The 23,360-nt window shown below is 42.3% G+C and overlaps 1 protein-coding gene across 1 annotated transcript in view; it reads right to left on the bottom strand.

The window, feature by feature from the left end:
• Positions 1 to 20,267, bottom strand: part of VWF (von Willebrand factor) — a 119,057-nt gene extending 98,790 nt beyond the window's left edge. The window contains exons 1-7 of the mRNA XM_066319577.1: positions 20,171 to 20,267; positions 18,605 to 18,659; positions 17,918 to 18,076; positions 17,197 to 17,299; positions 16,900 to 17,108; positions 8,632 to 8,756; positions 1,029 to 1,245 (exon numbers count right to left, since the gene is read on the bottom strand). Coding sequence (XP_066175674.1) covers positions 1,029 to 1,245; positions 8,632 to 8,756; positions 16,900 to 17,108; positions 17,197 to 17,299; positions 17,918 to 18,076; positions 18,605 to 18,659; positions 20,171 to 20,197 — 895 coding nt within the window. The 5' untranslated portion in view covers positions 20,198 to 20,267. The remainder of the gene's footprint in view (positions 1 to 1,028; positions 1,246 to 8,631; positions 8,757 to 16,899; positions 17,109 to 17,196; positions 17,300 to 17,917; positions 18,077 to 18,604; positions 18,660 to 20,170) is intronic.
• Positions 20,268 to 23,360: the final 3,093 nt, after the last annotated feature.

Below are 23,360 nucleotides of genomic sequence, written 5' to 3'. Positions count from 1 at the left end.
CACCCTGAGCAAGGAGATGAGCCTTAATAGATATCTTTTATGTCCCAATGGAAAGGTAATAAATTACTGCTAGAACTCAGACTGTACAATCCTTGAACAAGTGACTGGCAGCATCTTGCTGCCCCTAACCACATTCTGAAGGTACATTTTTCTTCAGTGGCCAGTAGCAGAATATCTTTACCAGAGAACCAACTGTTGTCAGTACAAATCAGACAGTTTACCCCATGAAATTAATTTACACAAACACACCAAGGAATTTGTCCCTTCTCATAACAAAAAGACATGAGAAAAATCTCCAAGAACATGATATTAGTGGATTTTTTTAATTTTTTTTTTGAATGTTCTGTATTAAATCATGGTTCTCCAGTGGAGGTATCAGCAGTAGGTGCAAACATTACTTTTCCTCTATAAACACAATCCATCTCAGTCAGTCTATGCACTTCCTTGTTGCAAAACCTCAGTACAGATGCAATCAGGATCTCTGAACTCAGCAAAATTGGGCTAATACAGGCAGCAGTTCAAATGCAATTAGGGTCTCTAACCTAGAGAAAAATTGGCTTAGAAAAGGCAACACCCGAATTTCAAGGCAATTGATTCAAGTAAATAAAGGGTGAAACAATTGTCTTTATGCAAAAACATTAGAGAGCATTTCACAAAGATGCTGACTTAAAAATACAGGCTGGAAAATATTATACATCTGAACCATATATGAAATAGTACCTAAACATCCTAATCTGTACCTTTGTGTATCAAATAAGCCTTCACTGGCTGTGTACATTGTGGTGGGACATGTAAGAGCTCAGGATCTTCTTTATATATTGGTCAAACAATACTGCCTTGAGGACAAAAACTTCTAGAAAAAGGTGAGTGATGGAGAACTGAGAGTGAGAGTGAGCAAAGGCACTTCCTACAAATGAACCAACCTCCTAAAAAAGCACCAGCTGCTTTTAGCTGCAGGACATAAATCTACGAGACAGGCACAATCTTACTGGGGATGCGCAGCCTAGGAATAAATCTGCCAAGCTTACTGCATGAGCTCTCTTCAGGCCAGCCCTCCAAAAGTACTCCTTCGTGAGCGCAGCTCCTGGCGTACTCCAGGAAGGTGGGGCAGTGACAGTCCACACCCTGGGGACAGGCACAGATGTCCCTTTCACAGAGGCTGACGTACGGCTCGGGATCCACCCGATGGTGGCACCGGGAGAAGGTCAAAGATGTGCTCAGCAGCTGGCAGATCTCCAGGACGCCCTGCATGAGAAGTGAGGGGCAAAGGGACAGAGAGAGAGAGCAAAGGGGAGAAAATTACTTCCTCAGGAAGATGAGGGGAAACTCAGCTTTTCCAAACACATTGTCACCACTGCTGTTGAACAACATCACAGCTCTTACTTAACACCACCAAGCAGTTAATAATAGCCAAGAGGTAATAGTGAGCTCTGCCCATTTATTCACCACATTCATGGATGCATTAATATATTGATTATTATAGGATAGAGTATCACATAAGGGATGTTTCACACAGAAAAATGTCAGTCAGCCAAGTCAGCAAAAGGATGGAGGCATTCTACCTCCTTTGGCTTCCCAGAAAAGAACTGGATGATGTCTGGATTGCCAGGAAGATGCACACAGCAACAAAGGAGAACTGAGTTACACAGAGGGAAAAACCACCAGACAATCTTTTGGATAGCAAGAGACCAGAGCAGGTGTCTGAGGGAAAGATTGAGTCTGAAATCCCAGGAATGAAATTTGTTTTCCACTCCTGGCCACACGTTCCCATGGCTCCTGCTGGCTTGTCTAAAGCACAACAGGTCAATTCAGCTCAGATAAATAGGAGAACAATAGCCCAGGGAAGAAAAGCAATTTCTTCTGCTCTTCTCCTGAGTTAAATCAGCCTGGTGACAGCCAGTGTGAGGGGAGGACACCACAGGGAGATGGGAAGAGGGTATCAAGACCTCTTCTTTCAGACAGCTGAAACCTAAGAGGAAACTTAGTGTATGTGAAACGAAACCCAAGGAAAACTTAGTGTATGATTCAGTTCTCCAGGGGAGGCTCCCAAATAAACTCTTTTGTACACATTATGTCACAGTTCAATGAGTCTGAGGTCCTCAGTGAAAATTTCTGAAAGGATGGCACTGAATTTAGGTAAGTGAAAAAACGATTTTCGGATCCAACCCAAGCACAAAGAGTTGGAACATAACTTTGTTATACTTATTTGTCGGTGTTTTATGTAAGCAAATGTAACCATGGTGTGTTTTGCAGGTGTTATACTCAGTGGTTAGCAAGGGGACATATTCTTCAGAGTGGTTCACAGTTACAATTCATTACTTCTAAAAAATTTTACAGGTACCTGAGGTGACAGCACATACAAGCTTCTATATAAAAAAAAATAAATAAATAAAATTAAAAATCACCTTGTTTTCTCATTTTCTGGGAGATGAAAAATGAAGAGAAAAAAAAAAAAAAAAAAACACAGGAAAAGATCAAGGTGTCTGCTCTGAATGCCAGCTATGGTGCCTGTATGGGAAAACAGCTGAGTAGAAAATACCTTTTTATTTTGGCTAAAGGGTGTTTTGTTCAGGTGATCGACTCAAGCTAGTACATGTCTGAGCCAAGAGAGAATTTCTTGCTTATGAAAACAAACCAACCAGAAATGTCTAGTCCATTGGGAATGTATTCCAAGTTTAGCAAAGGGTTCAGGGAACAGCCACATGTGCAAAGAGGTTTTGAGCTTTCTGAGAAAGGCCTCAGGGAACTTTAAACAGTGCTAACTGAGAGCTGGATATGGTGAATATAAGAAATGCAGCCCCAGCCTGGGATAATTCTGATGCCCAGACAGCATCCACCATGATGAATCAGATGGGAAAAGAAAAAAAAAAAAAGACTAGAAGGGGGAGAGCAGGAACTACATAAATGGTGGTTGGTGCTGCTCTAAGACTCACAGAAGTACAAAAAAGCTGAAAAAGTGCCCTAAGGGTAGAAGTAACAACAACAGAAGCAGCCAAGAAAGCTATTAAACCAGTGCTTGGAGATGAAACTGATAAAACCAAAAGCAAGCTCAGAGCCATTCAGAGGATGAGCAGTACAGCAAATCCTGGATCAAAGCCTTGATCCAGATAGTATCAAGTGCAGCAGAAAACCAGTATATGCAACAATCCCATTTAGGGGCTGAGCTAATAAAGTTTCTTAAGGTAACAGCCTGTTAATACAACTCAAACAGCAAAACTCAGGCTGTATATTCCACTGAAAGGAACATTTTAGATGGGAGTGACTACAAATATAGAGGTTACACACCAAAAAAAAATGAACTCACTTCTCTTTTCCTCTAGTCCTTTGGTCTTGGATTTGTTCATTTACACAATAGCTAAAGGCTGAGCTCCTACTAATTATCTAGGAGCCAAGTGATACATGTTGAAAAGTAACAAACAGTTCATTTTCTCTACATAATGGTTTTCTTACCATTCAAATTTCATCCGATTTTCCAGTGATTTTATGCAAAACATTATAGCTGAAACTTTCCCATCTTTCAGACATATTTCAACTATCATGACAAATTATCTGAAATATGGGTAAACCCAAATTAATTACAAAAAAAATCACTATGAGGGTATGATAAAGACAGGGTATGGAACAACCACTCTTGGAGATATTCAGAATATGAGTGGACAAGGATCTGAGCAGCCAGACCTAGGATGGCCCAGTTGGAAGCAGAGAATTGGACCCCTTCCAACTTTAACCATTCTTCAAATAACTTTTATTTTCACTCCTTCCTGTCTTTAAAACTCACTGGTCAGTCTGGACGAAGGGAGGTTCTTTTTTAGATTAGAGGACAATGGTGAGTGTTAGATATTGGCAGCCTCAGCCACCACTGTAACATTCCTGCTCATTAAAGATACTCCACACAAAGAAATATTTAAACACAACATAATGAAGCCTCAGGCTGAAAGAGTACTTAGGGTAAAGGTGGCTGCAAGATTAAAATTAGTAGGACTGACTGCAGTATCTGAAATGCAGGTGAAGGTCATAAAATTTCTCCCTTCCCTTCTACACAAGTCCAATTTGACTTGTTTCTTTAAATAGGTTGGCAAGGTCCTGGCACTGGCAACCCTCAGCAACCACAAAACTCGCTGACCTTCTTTCTGCCCCAGGCCCACCACACAGAGCTGGAGGTGGAATTTTGTACATTCTTCCCATTTCTGTGGCATTTCCTTCTGCTGCTACATGAACTGCATTTGTCTACAGCTCAACAATTACCACTAAAGAGAGAGAACCTAAAAAATAACAGAAGGAATTCAAAGACACCCTCTCGTTTCCTTGAATTTAAGCCCTATGGTGTGCAGATACACATATGGTTTCTCCAGAACACTCAGGAAGGGTATATGTTAGTGCCATAATTGGGTATAATTTTTCAGAAAATGTATTTCATGGAGAAAAATGTAGTCTCCCATCTCTCCAAATTGAAAGCATCCAAACTCAGTATGTTTAATACACCAAACATTGACTGTATGTTTTAGCAGACAAAGTAACAATGAAAAGAAATCACTTCCCTTGAATGCTGATAAGGCTGGTGAAGAAAAATGAGATTTTAGATATAGTGAGCCTCATTTTCACCCATGTAATGTATTATTATATTGTACAGAATTATTTGGGTTGGAAGGGACATTAAAGAGCCTCTAGTCCAATCCCTTGCCATGAGCAGGAACACCTTCCTAGACCAGGTTACTCCAAAACCCACCTAAACTGACCACCTAAACAGAGACAGGGCTGGACCTCTGAACCTTTGCTGGACCTGCCACTGACCCCAGGCATGCTGAATTACGGTGCAAAGCTGAAAATTCCTACTTGTTTTCAGATCTGGGAATGAATGCTCTCTCTTTATTACATATGGAAATATTCCATGGGATAATGCGGAACTCTTTCTTACCAGCTGCAGTAAGAGCTGAATTTCAGCAAAAGCAGAATTTAGCTGAATTTTAATTTCAATAATTTTTACATCTAACATACTATAAGTATAATTTCCTAATAAGAAAAGAAAAAAATATGGAAACAATATAGTGACCTGTGGCCTCCACACACATTTCTCTTAGAGGTAAAAATCTAAAAACTAAACGTAATGTATAAGAACACAATAATCAATTACAATGTTTTAAACCATATACATTTTTGTTCTCACGGCTGCCTTGTTGCTATAATTTTCCAGATCATCCAATTATACTTTCAGATCCACGTTACCCATGCTGTTGGTCATCTTAGAGTCTTTTTAATTGCAGTACTGTGCTGAACAGCCTAAACCAGTGGAAAAAATGCAGCAAGGCACCTTTTCAGTAACTAAACATCAGCTGCAGAGGGCAGGGCATGGTAGGAAGGCTTCCCCCCTTCCCCCCCCCCCCCCCAACACTGCCCAGTTTGGAATGCTCTCTGGATCTCGAGGCAAGGCAGCTAATCACATTACATGTGTGTGTGTGTTTTAAAGGTGGAGAGCAGGGAAAGGCCCTGGCTATAGTGGGGTAGGAGTTAGAACTGGTTCAAGACTTTTCAGCTGACACACAGAGCCATTATACAAGACAAAAACTTCCAAAAAAATTTTTTTCAATGTTTTTTAGGATTTGAAGCTAAAGGAGGAGCAGGGCTTTCTTATTCCACTTCATAGAATCGTACAATGGTTTGGGTTGAAAGGGACCTTAAAGATCATCTCAACCCCCTGCCATGGGCAGGGACACCTTCCACTGTCGCAGGTTGCTCAGAGCCCCATCCAACCTGGCCTTGGACACTGCCAGGGATGGGGCAGCCACAGCTGCTCTGGGAAACCTGTGCCAGGGCCTCACCATCCTCACAGCAAAGAATTTCTTCTTAACATCCAATCTAAACTTGCTCTCTGTCACTGCGAAGCCATTTCCCCTCATCTTGTCACTACAATTCCTGCTGAAAGAAGCCAGAAGCCGTCTCTCCAATGATGCTGTTGGCTGGGGAGGGGGGCAGACAGAGAGAGCAAAGAAAACCACAGACCTACCCAGTGTGGGGACACAGGGGTGGGAGGAGTGCCTTGAAGCAGAGCTGTTGTTTCCTTCACCTAACAGCTGACTGCCTGGCAGGGAGAGAGGCTGGGAGACCAAGGAGATTTACATTCCTGAGGCTGAGGCAAGCAAACAAAAGCACACTATTAAAAAGCCCTACATTCTTCAGAAGGCACTTGTTTGGCCAGACTTCTATTAATAGTGCTGTGTTTATTCTTGCACAGTGAATAAATTAAGGCAATGATAAATGCTGTGAGCTTATGAACTCACATGAGAGAGAATATAATTTCATTGAGTTTGTGGGAAAGAAAACTTTATCCACAAAGCATCAGTATTTAACAGTATCTGTATAAAACCCAAACTAGTTGTATACTCGACCCATCAGACTGGATTTCACCTGCCTGCCACTCCCCAGCCTCAGCTGCAATGTTGACACTTTCTACACATTAAATTCCCCTGAACAGATAAAATTCCAGGGACCACTAGTCACAAGAACTACCCTTTCTCTGGAGCTGTTATTAGATTTAAAAAATGTTTTCTTGTCCTATTTAAACAATAGGATGGTTTGGGTTGGAAGTCCTTTAAATGGAAAGGACTTTAAAAAATTGGAAGGGACTTTATCAATTGCCAGTGTTAATGCATTCCACCCCCTGCCATGGGCAGGGACACCATCCACTGTCCCAGGTTGCTCAGAGCCCCATCCAGCCTGGCCTGGAACACTGCCAGGGATGGGGCAGCCACAGCTGCTCTGGGAAACCTGTGCCAGGGCCTCACCACCCTCACAGGGAACAATTTCTTCCCAATATCAAATCTAACTCTCCTCTCTGTCAGTGTGAAGCCCTTCCCCCTTGTCCTGTCACTCCAGGCCCTTGTCAAGAGTCTCTCTCCATCTTTCCTGTGGGTTCCCTTCACTGCAAGGCCACAATGAGGTCACCCCAAAGCCTTCTCCTCTCCAGGCTGAACAATCCCAATTCCCTCAGCCTTTCCTCCCAGCAGAGCTGCTCCATCCCTGTGATGCCCTTGGTGTCCCTGCTCTGGCCTGGCTCCAGCAGCTCCCTGTCCTGTTGAGCAGCCCTGTCCCTAAAAAAGCCTCAGCCAGGTTGGAACCCCTCATGCTTTGGTGCTTGGCACCACACACCTTTTTTCAAGTCAGGCGTTCAATCTGCCCCAGCCATGACAGAAACACCCCCCACACACCATCTCTGCCCAAGCAAGAAACATCAGCTGGAGATTTCCAGCCTGAAATCACTGCTATAATTCCTCTGCCAGTTTTACAGGTAGTGAGGCTGAAGTGCTGAGGGGCACGAGCACCCTTCACTGAATTTCACAACACATCTGGAGCAGCCCCATCCAAAAGCTGAATGGAAATATAAGGAGTCAGAATTTTGCAACTTGTCCAACTCATAGCCTTTTCCAGGTAGCTAGGAAACCAGCACTCAGGGGAGCTGGAGAGAAGATGTATTCCAGGGAGTGTTACTACTCTAGAGAAACTGTTTGAGTCTAGTTTAGCAAATGCCTGTCTATGGGACTTGTATAGTGAGAAACTAACAACCACATTTTGGCCTCACCACTACTCTGGTGATCTATACCATTGCTCTGGTATAAATCTAAACCTGGCACCCAGGAAATCATTCTAATTTACAACAGAGTACATGGAATCAGCTGTAATCCCTCAAGGGATGAAGGCTCAATTTACCATGACAGTCATAACCTGTTAAAATCACATGCTTCAGTAAATATTCAAAGCTACTTTCTTCCCTGAGCTGGTGACCATCTGCCTGCATCCACACCCTGTCTAAGAGAAACAAAAAACTTGTTTGTACTTATAAAAGACAAGAAGAAAATGGTTGATGCAGCAAAAGGGGTCACAGAGTTGGCCAAGGCAAACAATTCTGTATTTCTTCAATAAATCAGCACTACTATCCATACACGTAGCTGAAGGAACTTCCTCCTGGGAAGGGAAATAGCCTGGTGACACAGAGCTTTTGGAACACCGAGAGAAAACATCTCCTCTGTCAAAAACAGACTGGCTGGAGCATCTTCCTCCTCTGCTGACTCCCAAGTATATAAACTACAGCAAATTCACAAATACCATTTGGGGAGGCAGTGCCCACAGAGGCTTGAGAACTGATGCTTCGCTGCTGGCACAATCAGAAAGGGAATTAACTACCTCATTCTACAGGAATCACTGAAACACACCTTTCCCAAGTAACATCTTCATTTCTTTGGAGTAACTCACACTTCAGCCTCAAACAAGTGTTTATCTGTTTAAATGATTGTGGTGGGGGAAAGGTGGTTATGTGTATATATATATATATATATAGATATGTTACAGGGTCAGGCTGGATATCAGAAAAGATTCTTCCCCCAGACGATGTCAGGCACTGTCAGGGAATGGTCACGGCCCCAAGGCTGCCAGAGCTCCAGGAGAGTTTGGACAATGCACTCAGGGACAGGGTGGGACTGTTGGGGTGTCTGTGCAGGGCCAGGAGCTGGACTGGATGGTCCTTGTGGGTCTCTTCCAAATTAGAATACTTTGTCATTTCTGTTCTTCTGCCAAAGGGCAGGCAAGTTGCCTTTCAGGTAGGGAAGGACTGAAACTGGAAGGGCATCTCACAGCACCAACCTTCTCTGCCATATCAGATGAGATGTTGCAGGTGTTGCTTGGAGTCTGCACTCTCTTGCAGCGCTTGTTTTCACTGTGCAAAGCCCAGGAGTTGGCAAAATCGTAACTGTTCCCCACCAGGGTCCCTGGGAATGAAGAAGAGGAAAAGCAACATGGCTATTTGAGGGGTTTTAGCAACAAGTGGGCATTATGGTCTGCCAAAAGCACTCTTTAAAAATATAAACTGTTGTATTAAATGGACTTTTCTTCCAAACAGATTGACTGTAGGAAAGCCACTCTCAGTGATATGGATCTTCTTCTGCTAATGACGTCTCTAAGGCCAAGGACAGACTAAAGCCTGCAGAAGGCTGCTCCCACCTCCCTCACACCTGCATGAACGTGGTAGGAGTTCCTGCTACTCAGCTGCAATCTGCAGAAGCCAAAGCATGCCTGCACATCGAAGAAAGCATTAGCACTCTTGATCCCACCAGCTAGCCTTGGTTTTTCTCCTATCCAAAACTAAATCTTGTGTGCAAAGAAGCTTAACAATGCACCATCATGGTTTGGGCACATCCTCTTCCTGGGTAAGGTGTCCTGAAACACACTCCTCTGTCCTAGGAGCTGTCTAAGCAGCTTCTGGCCTAGGTTTAGCAAGATTTGCATCCATTTTGCATAAAAGCAAATCTGAACAAGTATGTATGGCTGCAACTTCCCAGGAAATGCAAACCACATCTCTGCTGCTCTTGCTCCATCCTTCTGAGAAGGTGGATCCTCCCAGAGAGGGAATGTTTCCTCCACCCTTTTTGCCACCCATGGCCTTGCGGGTTCCAGGACTATCTCTGCTTCCTATTGTGGTTACCTGCTACTAAACAATTTTGTGACCCTCAGTTGCTTTTTAAAACCCTGTTGTGGTGCCTATGAGAATATCAATTGCCAGTGTTAATGCATTCCCAAGACCTTATATAAGACCTGAAATATAAGCCTGGCTGTATCTGAAAACCAAACGAAACCAAAATAAATTCTTCCCTAATATACCTATAGAATATTTAATAATGTGTTTATGTATAGATAATAAAGATTCTGTTGAGCTCCCTGTCTAGTGCAAACACAAGGAATATACAGACCACTAAAACTCTTCCTAAACTATGGGGTAGCCATGAAAAGTGCACTGAAAATGCTAAGGCAGAGATATTAAGACCTGTAGACTTTTTTGTAAAGTAGAAATTAGGGGCTTTTAAAGGTAGCATGTATTAGGCCCACGACAGATATCAAAGGAGGAGGACTCTCAGAGAAAGGGGATAAAAGACACAAAATTTTCATCTATGCAGCCAAGACATGGCACAAGAAAAAAAATGCAGCCACAAGAAGAACACAACTCTTCAGCTTACCACATATTATAAACATTAAAGCAGCAATGCAAGACAGCCTGAGGAGAAGCAAGGTGCCAAATTCCCTTTTGTTTGCAGTAAGGCAGACTTTCCCTAGCAAGTGTGTAACAGGAGCTGGGCTCTGCTCTGAAGCAGTGTTTCTCAAGCCCTGGATTCACATCCATGCCAGAATTCCTGCTGGCAGCTACCCCCAGGGGCTCTTTCACCCACAGGCTAAGATTTGAAGGTTGGCACAACAGTTGGCACTAAAATACTGGTCACCTGTTTTTTTCATTTCTCTCCTTCCATTATTTTCTTTCTTCTGCAGTGCTTCTAAGTTTATATCTCTTATGCAGTTCTTTACACAACATTTGCAATACGTGATTTTAATTCTCTGTTTGCTGTAGTCTATGACCCACACTTCAAGTAAGTGAAGGGTCTGGAGAGTCAGTCATGTGAGCAGCAGCTGTGGGGGCTCAGCCTGGAGAAAAGGAGGCTCAGGGGGAACCTTCTGGCTCTGCACAGCTCCCTGACAGGAGGGGACAGCCGGGGGGGTCGGGCTCTGCTCCCAGGGATGAAAAGATGTTCTCAACCTGTGCCAGGGGAGGTTCAGGTTGGACACCTGGAAGAATTTCTTCATGGAGAGGATTGTCAAGCATTGGAAGAGGCTGCCAAGCAGGGTGGTGGAGTCACCACCCCTCTAAGTGCTCAAGGAATGACTGGACATGGCACTCAGTGCTCTGGTTTAGTTGACAAGGTGCAGATTGCTCAAAGGCTGGACTTGATGATCTTGGATGTCTTTTCCAACCTAAATACCTCGCTTAGGTATTTGATGAGGCTTCAGGAAGAAAAATGCCAAGGGAGAATATCCCTAGCACATCTGACTGCTCTGGATAGAGGGAAGAGCAGCTGCCAAAACCTGCATCTTTCCCACCTGACACCTCCATTTCCTTCTGCTGAATAACTTGAGAAAGGAAGAAAAGAAAGGCAGTGGAAGAGACCACACAAAAGCCTAAAAAATAATCTGGGGTTTAAGTGGGCTGTTGATGCTGCCAACATCATCTGGCACTGCAATCCTACTATGCAGCAAGACTGCCCTCATCTCTTGCATAGCAGAGTTTTGTTTAGCCTTCTGTCCATTCTGTGGTCATCTCTTCTTCCTGGAAGCACCCAAGATTCTGCAGAAACAACTCCCTCATCAGAGACCCTGCATGCAGCCTAGGTAGGACTTTGGCTAAAGCACTGGTTTTGCCTAAGACTTGTTGAAAATAGAAGTTGTCACAAAACATGATGAAAACAAAAGATTTGGACACAAGTGCTTGAAGTAGAGGTGCCTGATATGGACCACAGAACAGATCTCAGCAGGTAAACTGCCTGCTCAAAAGCTGAGACTCTCCACAGGTAGCCAGCTGGGGTGGAATCTCCTTTTAGGATGCAAGATGGGTTCAGGAGGCAGATATTAAGAGACAACAAATCCCACCTGCTCCAAACATCCCAGAAACATCACGACATCCATGACCTTGCAGAGGTCTTTGAGGAGAGGGCCACTCCCCCACCTGCTGCACCAGAGCAGCAGGCAGAGTCTCCAGGGGTGTCATGCTGGACTATGCCTTTAGTGCTGCCCTCACAGCTGTCTCCCTTCAGAAAGATTGTCAGATCAGTGACAGCCACTCTTCACAGCAAAATCCTTGTTCACTATGATTATCTGAGCCCCCAGTGACCAGTTCCTTCTGAAATCTGAAACTGGCACCAGCTTGTTTACTTGGACACCGATGGTCAGGCAAGCAAAGCGTCAGGAATAACCACCTCATCCTCCAGGCATGGAGCAGAAAGCAGGAACCCTGACCTCCTTCCCTGGACCTCCTGCAGCTTTTCCATATGGTCACAGGCCCATCAGATAACTCTCCCAGGCTCTGCTAACTCATCTATAAAATAAATGCAAGAATTTGGTCAAGACATTACAGTCCTGTGAGTCCTAATTGGTAAATAGAGTCTCAGCTGGTAAATAACCCACTTTCACATGTTGGTTATTTATCATGCAGTTGAGGGGGGTGAGGGTGGTTTTTTTGTTTGTTGTTTTGGGGGCTTTTTTTAACACCATTTTATATTGGTTCCAGACAAGCAAAACTATTGGTAAGGCTGCTCAAAAATTGATTCATAGTTTGCACCAAATTAATAAAATGAAATAACAAAGTCACAGGCTATAATTTTTTTCCTGCCTTTTCCAGTTCAGTTAATATAAAATCAGTAATATTGAACAGCAGAGGGAAAGAGCCATCTCCAAAACTCTACAGCCCTAATGATGCAGCCACACTCCTCACAACAGAAATGTCTAACTTCAATCCCAGACCCTGGATAACGCACAGGGGTAAGGAATGCAGGTTTCTGGCATTTCAAATGAATGCCTGAAAACGACAGCCACAACAAAAGTCATCTTCACCTGTACCTTTTATAATTCCCTCAGAAATCTATTCCTTTTACTTCCAATTGAAAATGCAAGAAAATGAGATTACTGATTCAGCCTAAACAAAAGCATTCAACTTGCCTAAAATGAAATTACTGATATCCTTTAAAATGCCAAGAAATTTGCATTTCAGAATGACCTAAACTTTTGCTTACTTTCTTAGGGAGGAAAAAACAAACAAATAAATAAATAAATAAACTACTATCACTGTGAGTTTGGAATGTGCTTTAAAACCTTCTGGTGCCAGGTACCACATGCTGTGAAGTCACATATTCAGTCATATACACTTGCACTACTTCTGAAATTAAAACATTACCTAAAATATCAGATTTTCCTTTGCAGATACTGCCCGCTTCGATGTGTTTAACGTTTGTTGACTTTCTTGTGAATATATATATTCATCATATAGTGTACATTTTAGGAGCTTAAGGCTGGAGGATGTTGCTCACAGCTGGAGCAGGCTTTACCCAAAATTCTCCAGTGTTTTATCATAAACATCTTTGTAATTTAGATCACAGATTCCCAGAAACCTGCTTCCTGCCAGCACCTAGAAAAACATAATGAGATGCTGGATTACTTTGGGCTGGGACTGGTTTTTTTTTCCTTCCACTAGGCTAGGTGTGTGTGGCGTGAACAAAGAATAAAATGATGGAGTGACATCCCTGTGTTGGATTTGAATGATCCGTTTAGCACAAAGAGCCTTCAAGGATGACCTAGACATCCAAGACATCCAAGCACCCATCACAGCAGTACAAGAAACAGCTGGATGTGGCACTTACTGCCCTGGTTGGGTTGACAAGGTGGTGTTTGGCCAACGGTTGGCCTTTGTCTTGGAGGGTTTCTCCAGCCTTAATGATTCTGTGCTAAGAGTATTAGGCACAGAGTGAAAGTGCAGGCACACAGATAAGCTCTGGCAGCTTTGTGCTGCAGCCTCACTCACTGGGGAGGAATTCCCTCACCATTTCTCTGGAGGGCAAGAACATGCCCTGAGACCATTCACATGCTGCAGGGCTACGGGGATTCAGCAGCTTGCTCCTGTGGGCCCATCCTGAAGAGCTTCCAGGATCACATTGCCTGTGGTGTGTCAGATTTCTTCTGTCATGCTATGTGAATCATCTCTTCTGGCCTGTGCTTTCAATCCCCAGTGGTAAAATGCTTGTGACAATGGTCAGAATGGTCACAGCCATGGGCTGAAGGTGGCCAAATAGGTATCTGAGCATCTAGAAAGAACACAACGTCATATTTCTGATAGAAGCAAAGGCTGGCAACCAGTTAGGAGTGGATGCTGAGGTCAGAAAGCAGAGCCTGTTCAACTGGCAAGTCTTAAAAGCCTTCACAGAATGGCCATAAAGGACTAGACCTTATTCGGCAGGAAAAGAGCAGAGGGGAAACCCTTCATTAGGCTCTAAGAGAAAAACAAACAGACAAAGGACCAAACAAAAAACGTAGAAAGCTTCTGAGACATTTCTTTCTATATTTTAGTTATGCTTAAAGTGTGAGAACAAACTCTCAAGGTTAGGCTTGGTTTTACTTCCATATCCAATAAACAAGCAAGCCCATAGAATAAAAATCAATGTTGTTTGTCAGTCTGGACAGGACATAAGCACTTCTCCCCAGGATGAGCTATTGTAGGAACCATGTCAATGGCAGTGACTCAGCATCCCAGCCTGTCTCAAGAGCAGTGTGTCTGCAACTTTGGGAAAAGGTTCTTTCCCCAAAGGGTGATGGGGCACTGAACAGGCTCCCCAGGGAAATCATCACAGCCCGAAGGCTGCCAGAGCTCAAGGAGCATTTGAACAACATGGTAGGATAGGTGGGGTGTCCTGTGGAGGGCCAAGACTTGCTTATCCTTGTGGGTCCCTTTCAACTCAGGATATTCTAAAAACTCTAAAACCTACTGAAGAGGCTTTTTTGAGAGGTTCAAGAACTAACACCTAAGGCCTTCAAAGCTCAGTCCCATCAGTGTTAGTTTACCAGGTAAATTAATTTTATTTTCATCATTCAGAGCTCCAGGACCTCAATAGCTGAGCATCCAGAGTGTGCACAGAAACAATGTGGGTTATTCTCTCGTCAGATTCTCATCAGTTCTCCATTTCCACACTAAAAACATAATGAGGAGTCATAAGAGCATCATGACAACAGCACATCTGAATGGATTATAGAACAGGAGTATAAATATATCTAGAGAAAATAAAAGCAATGACAGTGTTCATTAAGTTTTAAACACCCTTCTATTCACACGTCCTTTATTTACTTGCTGTAAGTGGTAATACCCACTCACAGAGCAGGTGCTTTGCCTCTTATTTCACCACCACCCTAAAAGCAATCCAGATATAATCAATGAAGTTCTATATCATACTCCCCTTTCTTAAGGGAAAAATCAGACTGACTCTGTTATTAAACAACAATAATTTCTTTCCCTAAAATACAGAAAAGTCGTATTTTCATTTGTTTCCACTGCATGTTATTCTGAAGCTCAAAGATCTCATCTCCATCCCAGAAATCAGATTTATTAGAACTGAGGCCCAAATCTGATAAATTCCAGGTTTTACTAGGAAGCAATGGACACACCAACAGGACAGTTTAGTCAGCTGGCAACCTTAAGGTAACCCTTCACTGCCCTCAGATCACAAAGTCCTTACACCAAGCTCACATCCTGGGATAGGCTGACTTTCAGGAGATCTAATCAGCCTGAAAGAAGAACTAAAAACTTAAGTGAAAAGAAAAGGGTAAAAGACTTCACAGGCTTCCAAGCAGCTGCCTGCTTTTTCTGTTTAAAGGCTCTTACCTCTCCCAGCTGTTTGTGTTGCCCCCCACCTGGAAGCTAGATTCAACAGTATATCAGGAAAAAAAAAAAAAAAAAAAAAAGAGAAAAAGTGATTTGAATTATTCCATAACTGATTTACTTGGAGCAAGTTAAGAAATGCTCCAGTGAACCAGCAGAGCTGCCAAGGAGACAAACAGTGCGCGGGTGTAGTGACGTCCCTCACTGATACAACAAATTCAAGCATAATTCAGTCTAATTCCTTCTAAATTAGTTTAAATAAAAGGTCTTTTGTATCACTGGAAAAACTGGCAGAATTGCTGACACACAGTTCTATTCTTCAGGCTAAAATCACAGATCCGTGTATCCACACAGGTGGATAAACATGAGGAAATCCCTGACTTCAGTAAAAGACAGAGAGAACACATTTCCTCTGCCATCTCTATTATTTTACAGCTGCTCTAAGCAGAGACCCTGTCATGGACTTCATTACATTCCAAAATCTGTGGCTGTGAATCGACTGTTTTTATTAAGAGGGAAGATACAGCCTCCAGCATGTAAAACAAATTCAGCATAAAATACATTTAAACGTTAGCAGCAGAGGGGCCTGTTTTTCTACATTTGAACAATCCAAAGCATTATAATCTCTTTTTATGCTCCTGCTTTTTCAAACAGTCTTACTATATTTGCTGTCTCAAGAAAAAGCCATAAACTTTATATCTCATTGAATATTCTCATTCAGACATCAAGGGATCCAAGCCCTGGCAAGCAGGTCTGTGACCAGAGTTTGTTTCTTATTATCTACATTGCTGAAGGACAGATTAATCATTTTAACATACCATGAGTTCTCTTTTATTTCTTTTTCTGTACACCGAAGCTATGCTTATATATCCTGAGTGCCAGTAGGACACATCTCTAGAGCACTGCCAGGCTCCTTTCCAAGCTGCTTTGCCCCCTTTCTATCTTCTGTATCATTTATTTTTAATACACACTCCATATTATCAATCTAATGTATTCGTGTATTAACTAACTTCAAACCTCCTCTCTTCAGATAAGTGCTCAGAATTAAAAGACACTCTGAAATATCACAAATCAAGACCAATCCTTCAAAGTCTCATTCAGAGCTTTTCAGAAACTCTGAGTCTTCACACTGAGCAGCAAAAGCAGTCTTGCCTCTTGTTCTCACAGGCATTAGTGTGATGTAAGGTGCACCTCCAGCCCAACAACCCTTATATATAGAGAAATGCCATTAAAAGGTAAACCCTATATAGAACAGCATCCCACACCAAACATGCAAGCAGCAGGAATTCAATTTTCTGCTGTTGCATCCCTGTATTCTTACACTATCTATTCTTACTACGTCATGAAAAATTAGAAGTTGAATCAATGAGACTTGCCAGTCTCCCCACATGAATTAACCTGTAGTTTTATCTTTGCATTTGAAAGGTTCCAAGTTTCTAAACATGCTACATTCAGATGCCTGGGCCTTCCTCAGGAATGAGATGTGACAGCATTGCCTTTCAGGGGAAAGGAAGATGAAAGGACTTAAGACAGCTTTTCAGCACACCACGTTGAGGTACCTGACAGGTTCTGCAGAAACATTTTGCTGGATCAGCAACAACTTTGTTGAATCACCCAGCAGGAAAAGTGTGCAGAGCATCCATTAAAATACAATCAGTTTGTGGCAACCTTACCTTCCCGAGTTCTGAAGTCATCCTCAAGGAATTTATTAAAATTGCCACACAACCCACAGGTCTTATTATAATGCTTTTCTTGAAGGAGTATCTGAATGTTTCCACTGGCATCTATCTTCACCACAAAGCCGTGCTCATCACTGGATATTTTATAATAACCTGCTTCCTTCTCTATAAATATACCATTGGAGGCAAAAGGTATGGAAACCCTGTGGTGAAAAAACAGGAAATTCTCAGCATGTGACACACACAACCCATCAGGTTGTTTTCTGCTAGAATAATGGTTCCTACAGGTACCTTTTGTCTTCTTGCATCACAACTCCATCTAAAGAGAGGCGAAGACTGAAATATTCTCCGAGATACACAGAGAAACCAATTTTGTCCCCATCCTGGTAATCACCTGAGGAAATGAGACACAACCAAACTCTTAGTTCTGGGAGTCAGGAGGACAATTTGTAGTCAGTAAAAACTTATTTTAAACTATGACCAATACAGAACAGTTATTAGTGAATATAAAAGCATCTACCAAAGCAGTTTGTATGAAAGTCATATACAGTTTTGATACATATATCATCATCTCTATGCCCAAAAATAACTATACAGAGGCCCATGCTAATTCCAAGTCCTTCTGTCCCAAAAGATGGCATTTTTCTTACTGGTGTGGTTTAGAATACAGTTAAAATTAGTTCTAAAGGGTTGTATAGTTCTTATTCCTCGGCTCAGCTTTAACACAGCCAGATCTCCCTGCAAAATTCAAAATTAATAATGGTTTTCTCCTTTTTAGTAGGAGTAGTAAGAAAATCCCTGCTTCTCAGCAGCTAATTTATGTGTGAGCTACAATACCAAGAAATAACAGAAGCCCCAGAAGTAATCCCACTTTCCACAAGCCCAAAAACCCTAATACAACTCACAGACAAATAAAAAGAACCCCAACCAAGACTGCTTTTTATCCATTCTATCTGACAAAGGGGAACTATTTGTCTTTTTTCCCCAGCAATGAAACCCAGCTCAGACTCACCTAAGAGTGTGAAGGAGTGCTTGTGACAGTCCCCAGCAAGGAGATAGCTGCAGTCTCCAGCAAAATTGTACAAGGAACCATCGAACGTTTTGATGTGATCATTCCCAAAAAGGCTGCAACGGCCAACAGATGACTCCTGAAGTGAAGCTCCTGATAACTCTGGGTGTCAAAACACAACATTAACTTGCAATTTAAAGCAACCATTTTGCAGTTCAGGAATTTCTCAGCTGGAATTAATCCCCACTGATGTCCTGGTAGCTTCTCGGCAGACTGTAAGCCTGGCATGACAGTCCATAGGACCACAGCTTTTTTTATTATTATTTTTATATGCATTACTGAAATGCTTTCTTTTGCTTTATTTCCACCAGTTCAAACCTTGCATGGGTAAGTTAAGTCCTGACCCTTTGAGGAATGTCATGTATCCATTTTCCCTGCCTGCAACCCCACCAAAGCCTACAGGGCACTAGGAAAGCCCCACGTCTTGTTCAGTCAAACATCCCTTACTTCAGGGAGTGTTTGGGACTCAACACAGTGCCTGTTTCAAGCTAAACAGACAAAAGGAATGACTTTATTGCTGCCTTCAGCATGGTGAGAATAATCCCTGAGTCAGTACATAAAGGGGAAGGGGGTTTCGTATCTCACAAAAAAATAGTGAAAATATGTTCTAGTCCAAACCTGTTTTCTTACCTGTGACTACAGTGGCCAGCAGTAGGTTTGTTTGCAGCACTATCAAGAGGAACATCTGTTAAAAATCAAAAAGGAGACAATTTAGAATACTCTTAATTTGAGACATAGTCTGTTTCACAACTCTTCATCACTTTGTATCCTTTCCTTATAAAGAAAGTTATTATTGAGGTTCTGCAACATTTTAGAAAGCCATAATCCATGCAGACAGTCATGGTAATTCCACTGCCCTCCATCCTGCTTTAACTAGGTAATCTAGGAGAGTTATTAATTATTCTTTGACCTCGTTTTCACTTGTGGCAGGGAACCGAGCTACCCCCATGGCAAGCCAACACAGACATATATTGTGATTCCTCTCAGTTAACACCCTGCACACAAAGCCTTTCAATGCACAGCACTATTTCTCAGCCAGCCTGATGTGAAGAAGCACCCCAGACTGGCTCAGCCAAGCTGGCTCCAGAAGTCATCTCTGCAGAAAAAGATCTGCCCCCTGCCCAAACATCCACAAAGAGAAAAAAAAAGAATATACAGGTTTTGCACCAGTCAGCAGGTTTGCTTGGCAGACCATTGTAACCACATAATCCACTGATTTCAGGGTGATAACATGCTTGAGATAAGGAGCAAGAAGGAAAGGGAGGAAATCATGCAGAGATTAAAGACTCAGGGTGAAAATTTTCATTCAACAAAATCAGTTTTAGCATTGCTTCCCCCTTTCTACAACCAGAACATATCAGTCTTTGTTTTCCATATGTCTATGGACTACCTCCAGGATGACCAGGCCTTTAAAAATAATAATTAATAATAGGATTGGAGGGTCATGCAGATGGTGAACTACATGGGTTCTATGGCAAAACATCAACTGTTAAGGATGAAAGCTGTAGGAAGCTCCATCTAAAGGAATTCATTTCAGTGATCATATAAGCAACTAGAGAGGCTTAAATATACCAGAGCTAATATATTAATGCCAGAACACCAGACACACCTTTTCCTAAAGGAACCCTCCAATTAAAGACTAGAATGCATTTTGCAAAGACAAATTGGGATTTCAGGTATAGACACACACTGATTGCTGTTAATTATGTACGTCCAACTCACAGCCACATAAATAAATAAACACTGAATTTGACTGACTTACACAAGACAAGAAAAGAAAGATCTATTCTATAACTCAGTCTAATATAACGCGGCAAATCCCAAACTGACATAAGGCTGCAAGATAGCTCAGAAGTGGCAACTGCATGGGAATGACTCTACAAAGAATGGTGAAGAAAACATTCTCAGATTACACACTTGCTACTGTACTTCCAGTGCATGCACAGTGTTATTGTGATGAATCAGATACTGCTGTTCTTTGTTAACCCTTTTGTTTTACAAAGCAGGCAGAGAAAAAGGCAAGGCGTAAATCCCTTTCCACCAGTCCACTTCCACCTCCCACTCTGTTCTGCACCACAGATGGAGTTTCCCCCAGTTCTAACAGTGCCACTTACAAATCAGAATACAATCCAGTAAGATCTGCCAGTACAAAACCCTCTACAGTTTTATCACTGGTTTAATTAGAAACAAATGTACCTTCTGTGCGAGACTCCTCTTGCACATAAGCAAGAAACTCCTCCAGTTTCCACCTCTAGCCTACCACACCATTGTTCCCCTGGTACTTCAGAAGTCAAGACTGGAATGGCTTTGGTATGAAATCTCTTGTTTTTGTACAAGCCAGGAACTCTTGTCTATTTAAGAGGAAAGATAAAAATACAGACGTCACATCCGCCTGATTCTCAAGACAATAGATTAAACTGCTATCGTGGAAATCAGGCACTCTTAATTGCCAGGAAGGTACAATGAGGGGAAATAGTTTTAAAAACTGACAGATAAAGTCTTTGAAATACATTTTACATGTGTATGTGTGACAAATCTCACTGGCTGAGCCAACAGGCAGCATATTTATTTGACAGAATGTTATTCAAAAGGAATAGTAGGATGCTCCACATCTCAAAGGCCACAGAATCATTAAGCTTTTTTTTTTCTACACAACTGCCTTAAAGGAGAAAGAAAAATTCAGAGCTAGTAATACCCTGGGTTTATCCTCTAGGTGTAAACATGAATTTTGCCACATTCTATGAGAGCAACACATTTGATCCTTGAAATGTTCCTCTGGAACGATGCATGTAAGAAGTTAATCCTGCCCTGACTTGTTTGCAGAGTGGGCACACATACAGCATGAGCATGTGTACAGCACTGAGCAAAAACACACAAAAACCAGAGTTTGTCCAGTCTTACTTGACTTTCCATGTCCCATTTCTCACATTTTCAATAACTACTAGGATTAACAAAAGTCTTACAAGGCAACACATTGCACTGACTAGGAATTGTTCTTTCCTCTTGGATCCAGCTGCCACATCTCAGCAGGTCCTTCCTAGCCCTGAGAACCTGAACATGAATAAGCCCAGAGAGATGTTCCCTAAATCTTTCCTTATGGGAATGCCACCACTACTCAGGATAGGGGGAATTAGGTCTTCGATCACTGTGGTCTCTTGTCATCTTCTCAGTTCTAATCCTTTCACTTCCTGAGCCAAATAATTCACTTAATTTGGCAAATTCCTCTCGCAAATCTAAATCGAGCAGGGCTTTGATTCATACTTTTTCATTTGGCCCATAAGGAAGGTGGAATACCTGGAAAAATTCCTTAAAAATAAGAGCAGTACTGGTTCAGGTAAGCCAGACACTGTGACGCTTCTTAGAGCATATTAGCGACCTTGGGGAACACAACAAACAAAATTAGTTGAGACAGACACAAAGAACAAACTTCCTTTTTTCTCCCCCAAAAAATAAGGAAATGGTAATTAAAGAGTGCATTTATTCACTGATATTGTACATTGTTCCTACACAAAGCTTATTCATGGTTGGGCATTTCTGACAAGCAATTTTCCAAACAGTACACCTGAGACATGGGAGAAAATATACAAGCACCTATGAAGTGCTGCCAAAAAAGCATCTGTAGTTCTTGGAAACAGCACAGGAAGGACTTCTGAGAAAAATTATCCATAATACTGCTTTTCATTGCTTTGTTCAAATTCCAGGTTGCATGCAACAAGCCCTGGCCTTGCTACAAGTATGTTTGAATTGAAGCACTCTATCCTGGATAAAGTCTGTTTGCATGAGGATCACTTCATTTCTGCAGCCAACTGCACTGATTGATTTTATGGAATCTAAAAAAGTGTTCCTGGCATCTGAAGTAAACAGAAACCCCAAACACCACATCCTCAGATGCCACACACACACACACACACACACACACACAAAAAAAAAAATCAAATGAAAGAGAGTGCACTCAGAAATGTAGGAAAGGACAGAAAAGGAAAAGATAAGATTATGTTCAGAGGTAGGAAGTAACTTCTCTGTGAGCAGAGGAAATTTCCAGCCTTAAAAAATCAGAGAAATTATAGAAAGTCCTTGTGTGTCCTACCACAACAACCCAGAGAAGTAGGAAATCAGTGCTCCTTTCTTCTCCCAGGGTAAAGGCTGGGAGCGAGCAATGAAATCCTCAGGGGGTTGGTTGCCTTTAAAACACATAACTGGAAGGTCTCAGCACAGGTCACTGTGTCAAAAAGGAGTCAGACAAATTAATGAAAGGCCCCTGCATCACAGGGATCAAGTCTCAGGGATCAAGTGATGAATCAGAAAGTTTTGGCTTAGAAAGTCTTTACCCTGCTGTGTATTAGAAGCAGAAATCTCATCCTTTAATGTTACACTTTATTTTTTACTTCTCTTTTCTTCAGCAATTGCTGCTAGCCACCAGAATCCTACTTTCTGGAAAAAAAAAAAAAAAAAAAAAAAAAAAAAAAAAAAAAAAAAAAAAAAAAAAAAAAAAACCCAAACCAAAAAACACTAGACAGCTTTCTTTATCCTAGCTCAGTCTGCAAGAAGGTATGTTTCAGTGTTTTTCCACAAGTGAGATTCAAATTAACTTTCCCATTATAGATCCAACAGTGAAACAAAGCAAAAGGACCGGGAAAGGGGCTAAAGCTCTAGTTCCTATGAATTGCAGGGGCTTTGGTGCATTTCGGGGGTCATCAGTGCTCGGCTCCTTTTCCTGGCATATTTAAAGATCCATGGTTTAAAGAAAGACACTCTCGGAGAGGATGGGAGGCACTAACGACCCTCATTTTGCATTTGAAAGCCTCCGGACATCCTTCCACAGGCTGGGAAGTTCACAAAGCAAAGCAAACATCTGAACCTTCTCACAGGGCAAGGCAGGGCATTATCTGAGATAATTCTTGTTACCAATATAACTACTTCCCTGGTGGCAAACTCAAAATTGGGATTCCCAATTCCATAGCCCTTCCCGGGGTTATGTTTGGAGGCAGCGGAGCCACAAGGAGCTCAGGCTGCAGCGGGTGAAGTGAAGGGAGGCTCTTGGCTGCCACTTCTTCAGGCTCCAAACCTGCCAGGTAGCATCCCGACCTGGAGTTTATGAGCCAAGATGCATCCTGCAAGCCCTGCGATCTGCAGCAAGGTATCAAAGCAAAACATCCCTCCTCCATAGAGAATAAGGATACTAGAGCTGCACAGCATCATTTTCAGCTGCTGCCAGCTAGTACTGCTCGGCTGAAGTCAGCGGCACTACCACGTGCTGGCTGAAGAGCCAAAAGCCTCACAAATTTGCATTGTATTACAAAGAGCCACCAGAAATTAAACAGAAGGGCAGGGGGGGAGATGATTTTTCGCCTGCACCGTGGGCAATTTTTCACTCCTGTAAGTGAGG

Source organism: Sylvia atricapilla, chromosome 5, assembly GCF_009819655.1.
Source record: "Sylvia atricapilla isolate bSylAtr1 chromosome 5, bSylAtr1.pri, whole genome shotgun sequence".
NCBI lineage: Eukaryota > Metazoa > Chordata > Aves > Passeriformes > Sylviidae > Sylvia > Sylvia atricapilla.
The sequence above is the reverse complement of the archived record's forward strand: the minus strand, read 5'-3'. Positions and strand labels throughout refer to the sequence as shown.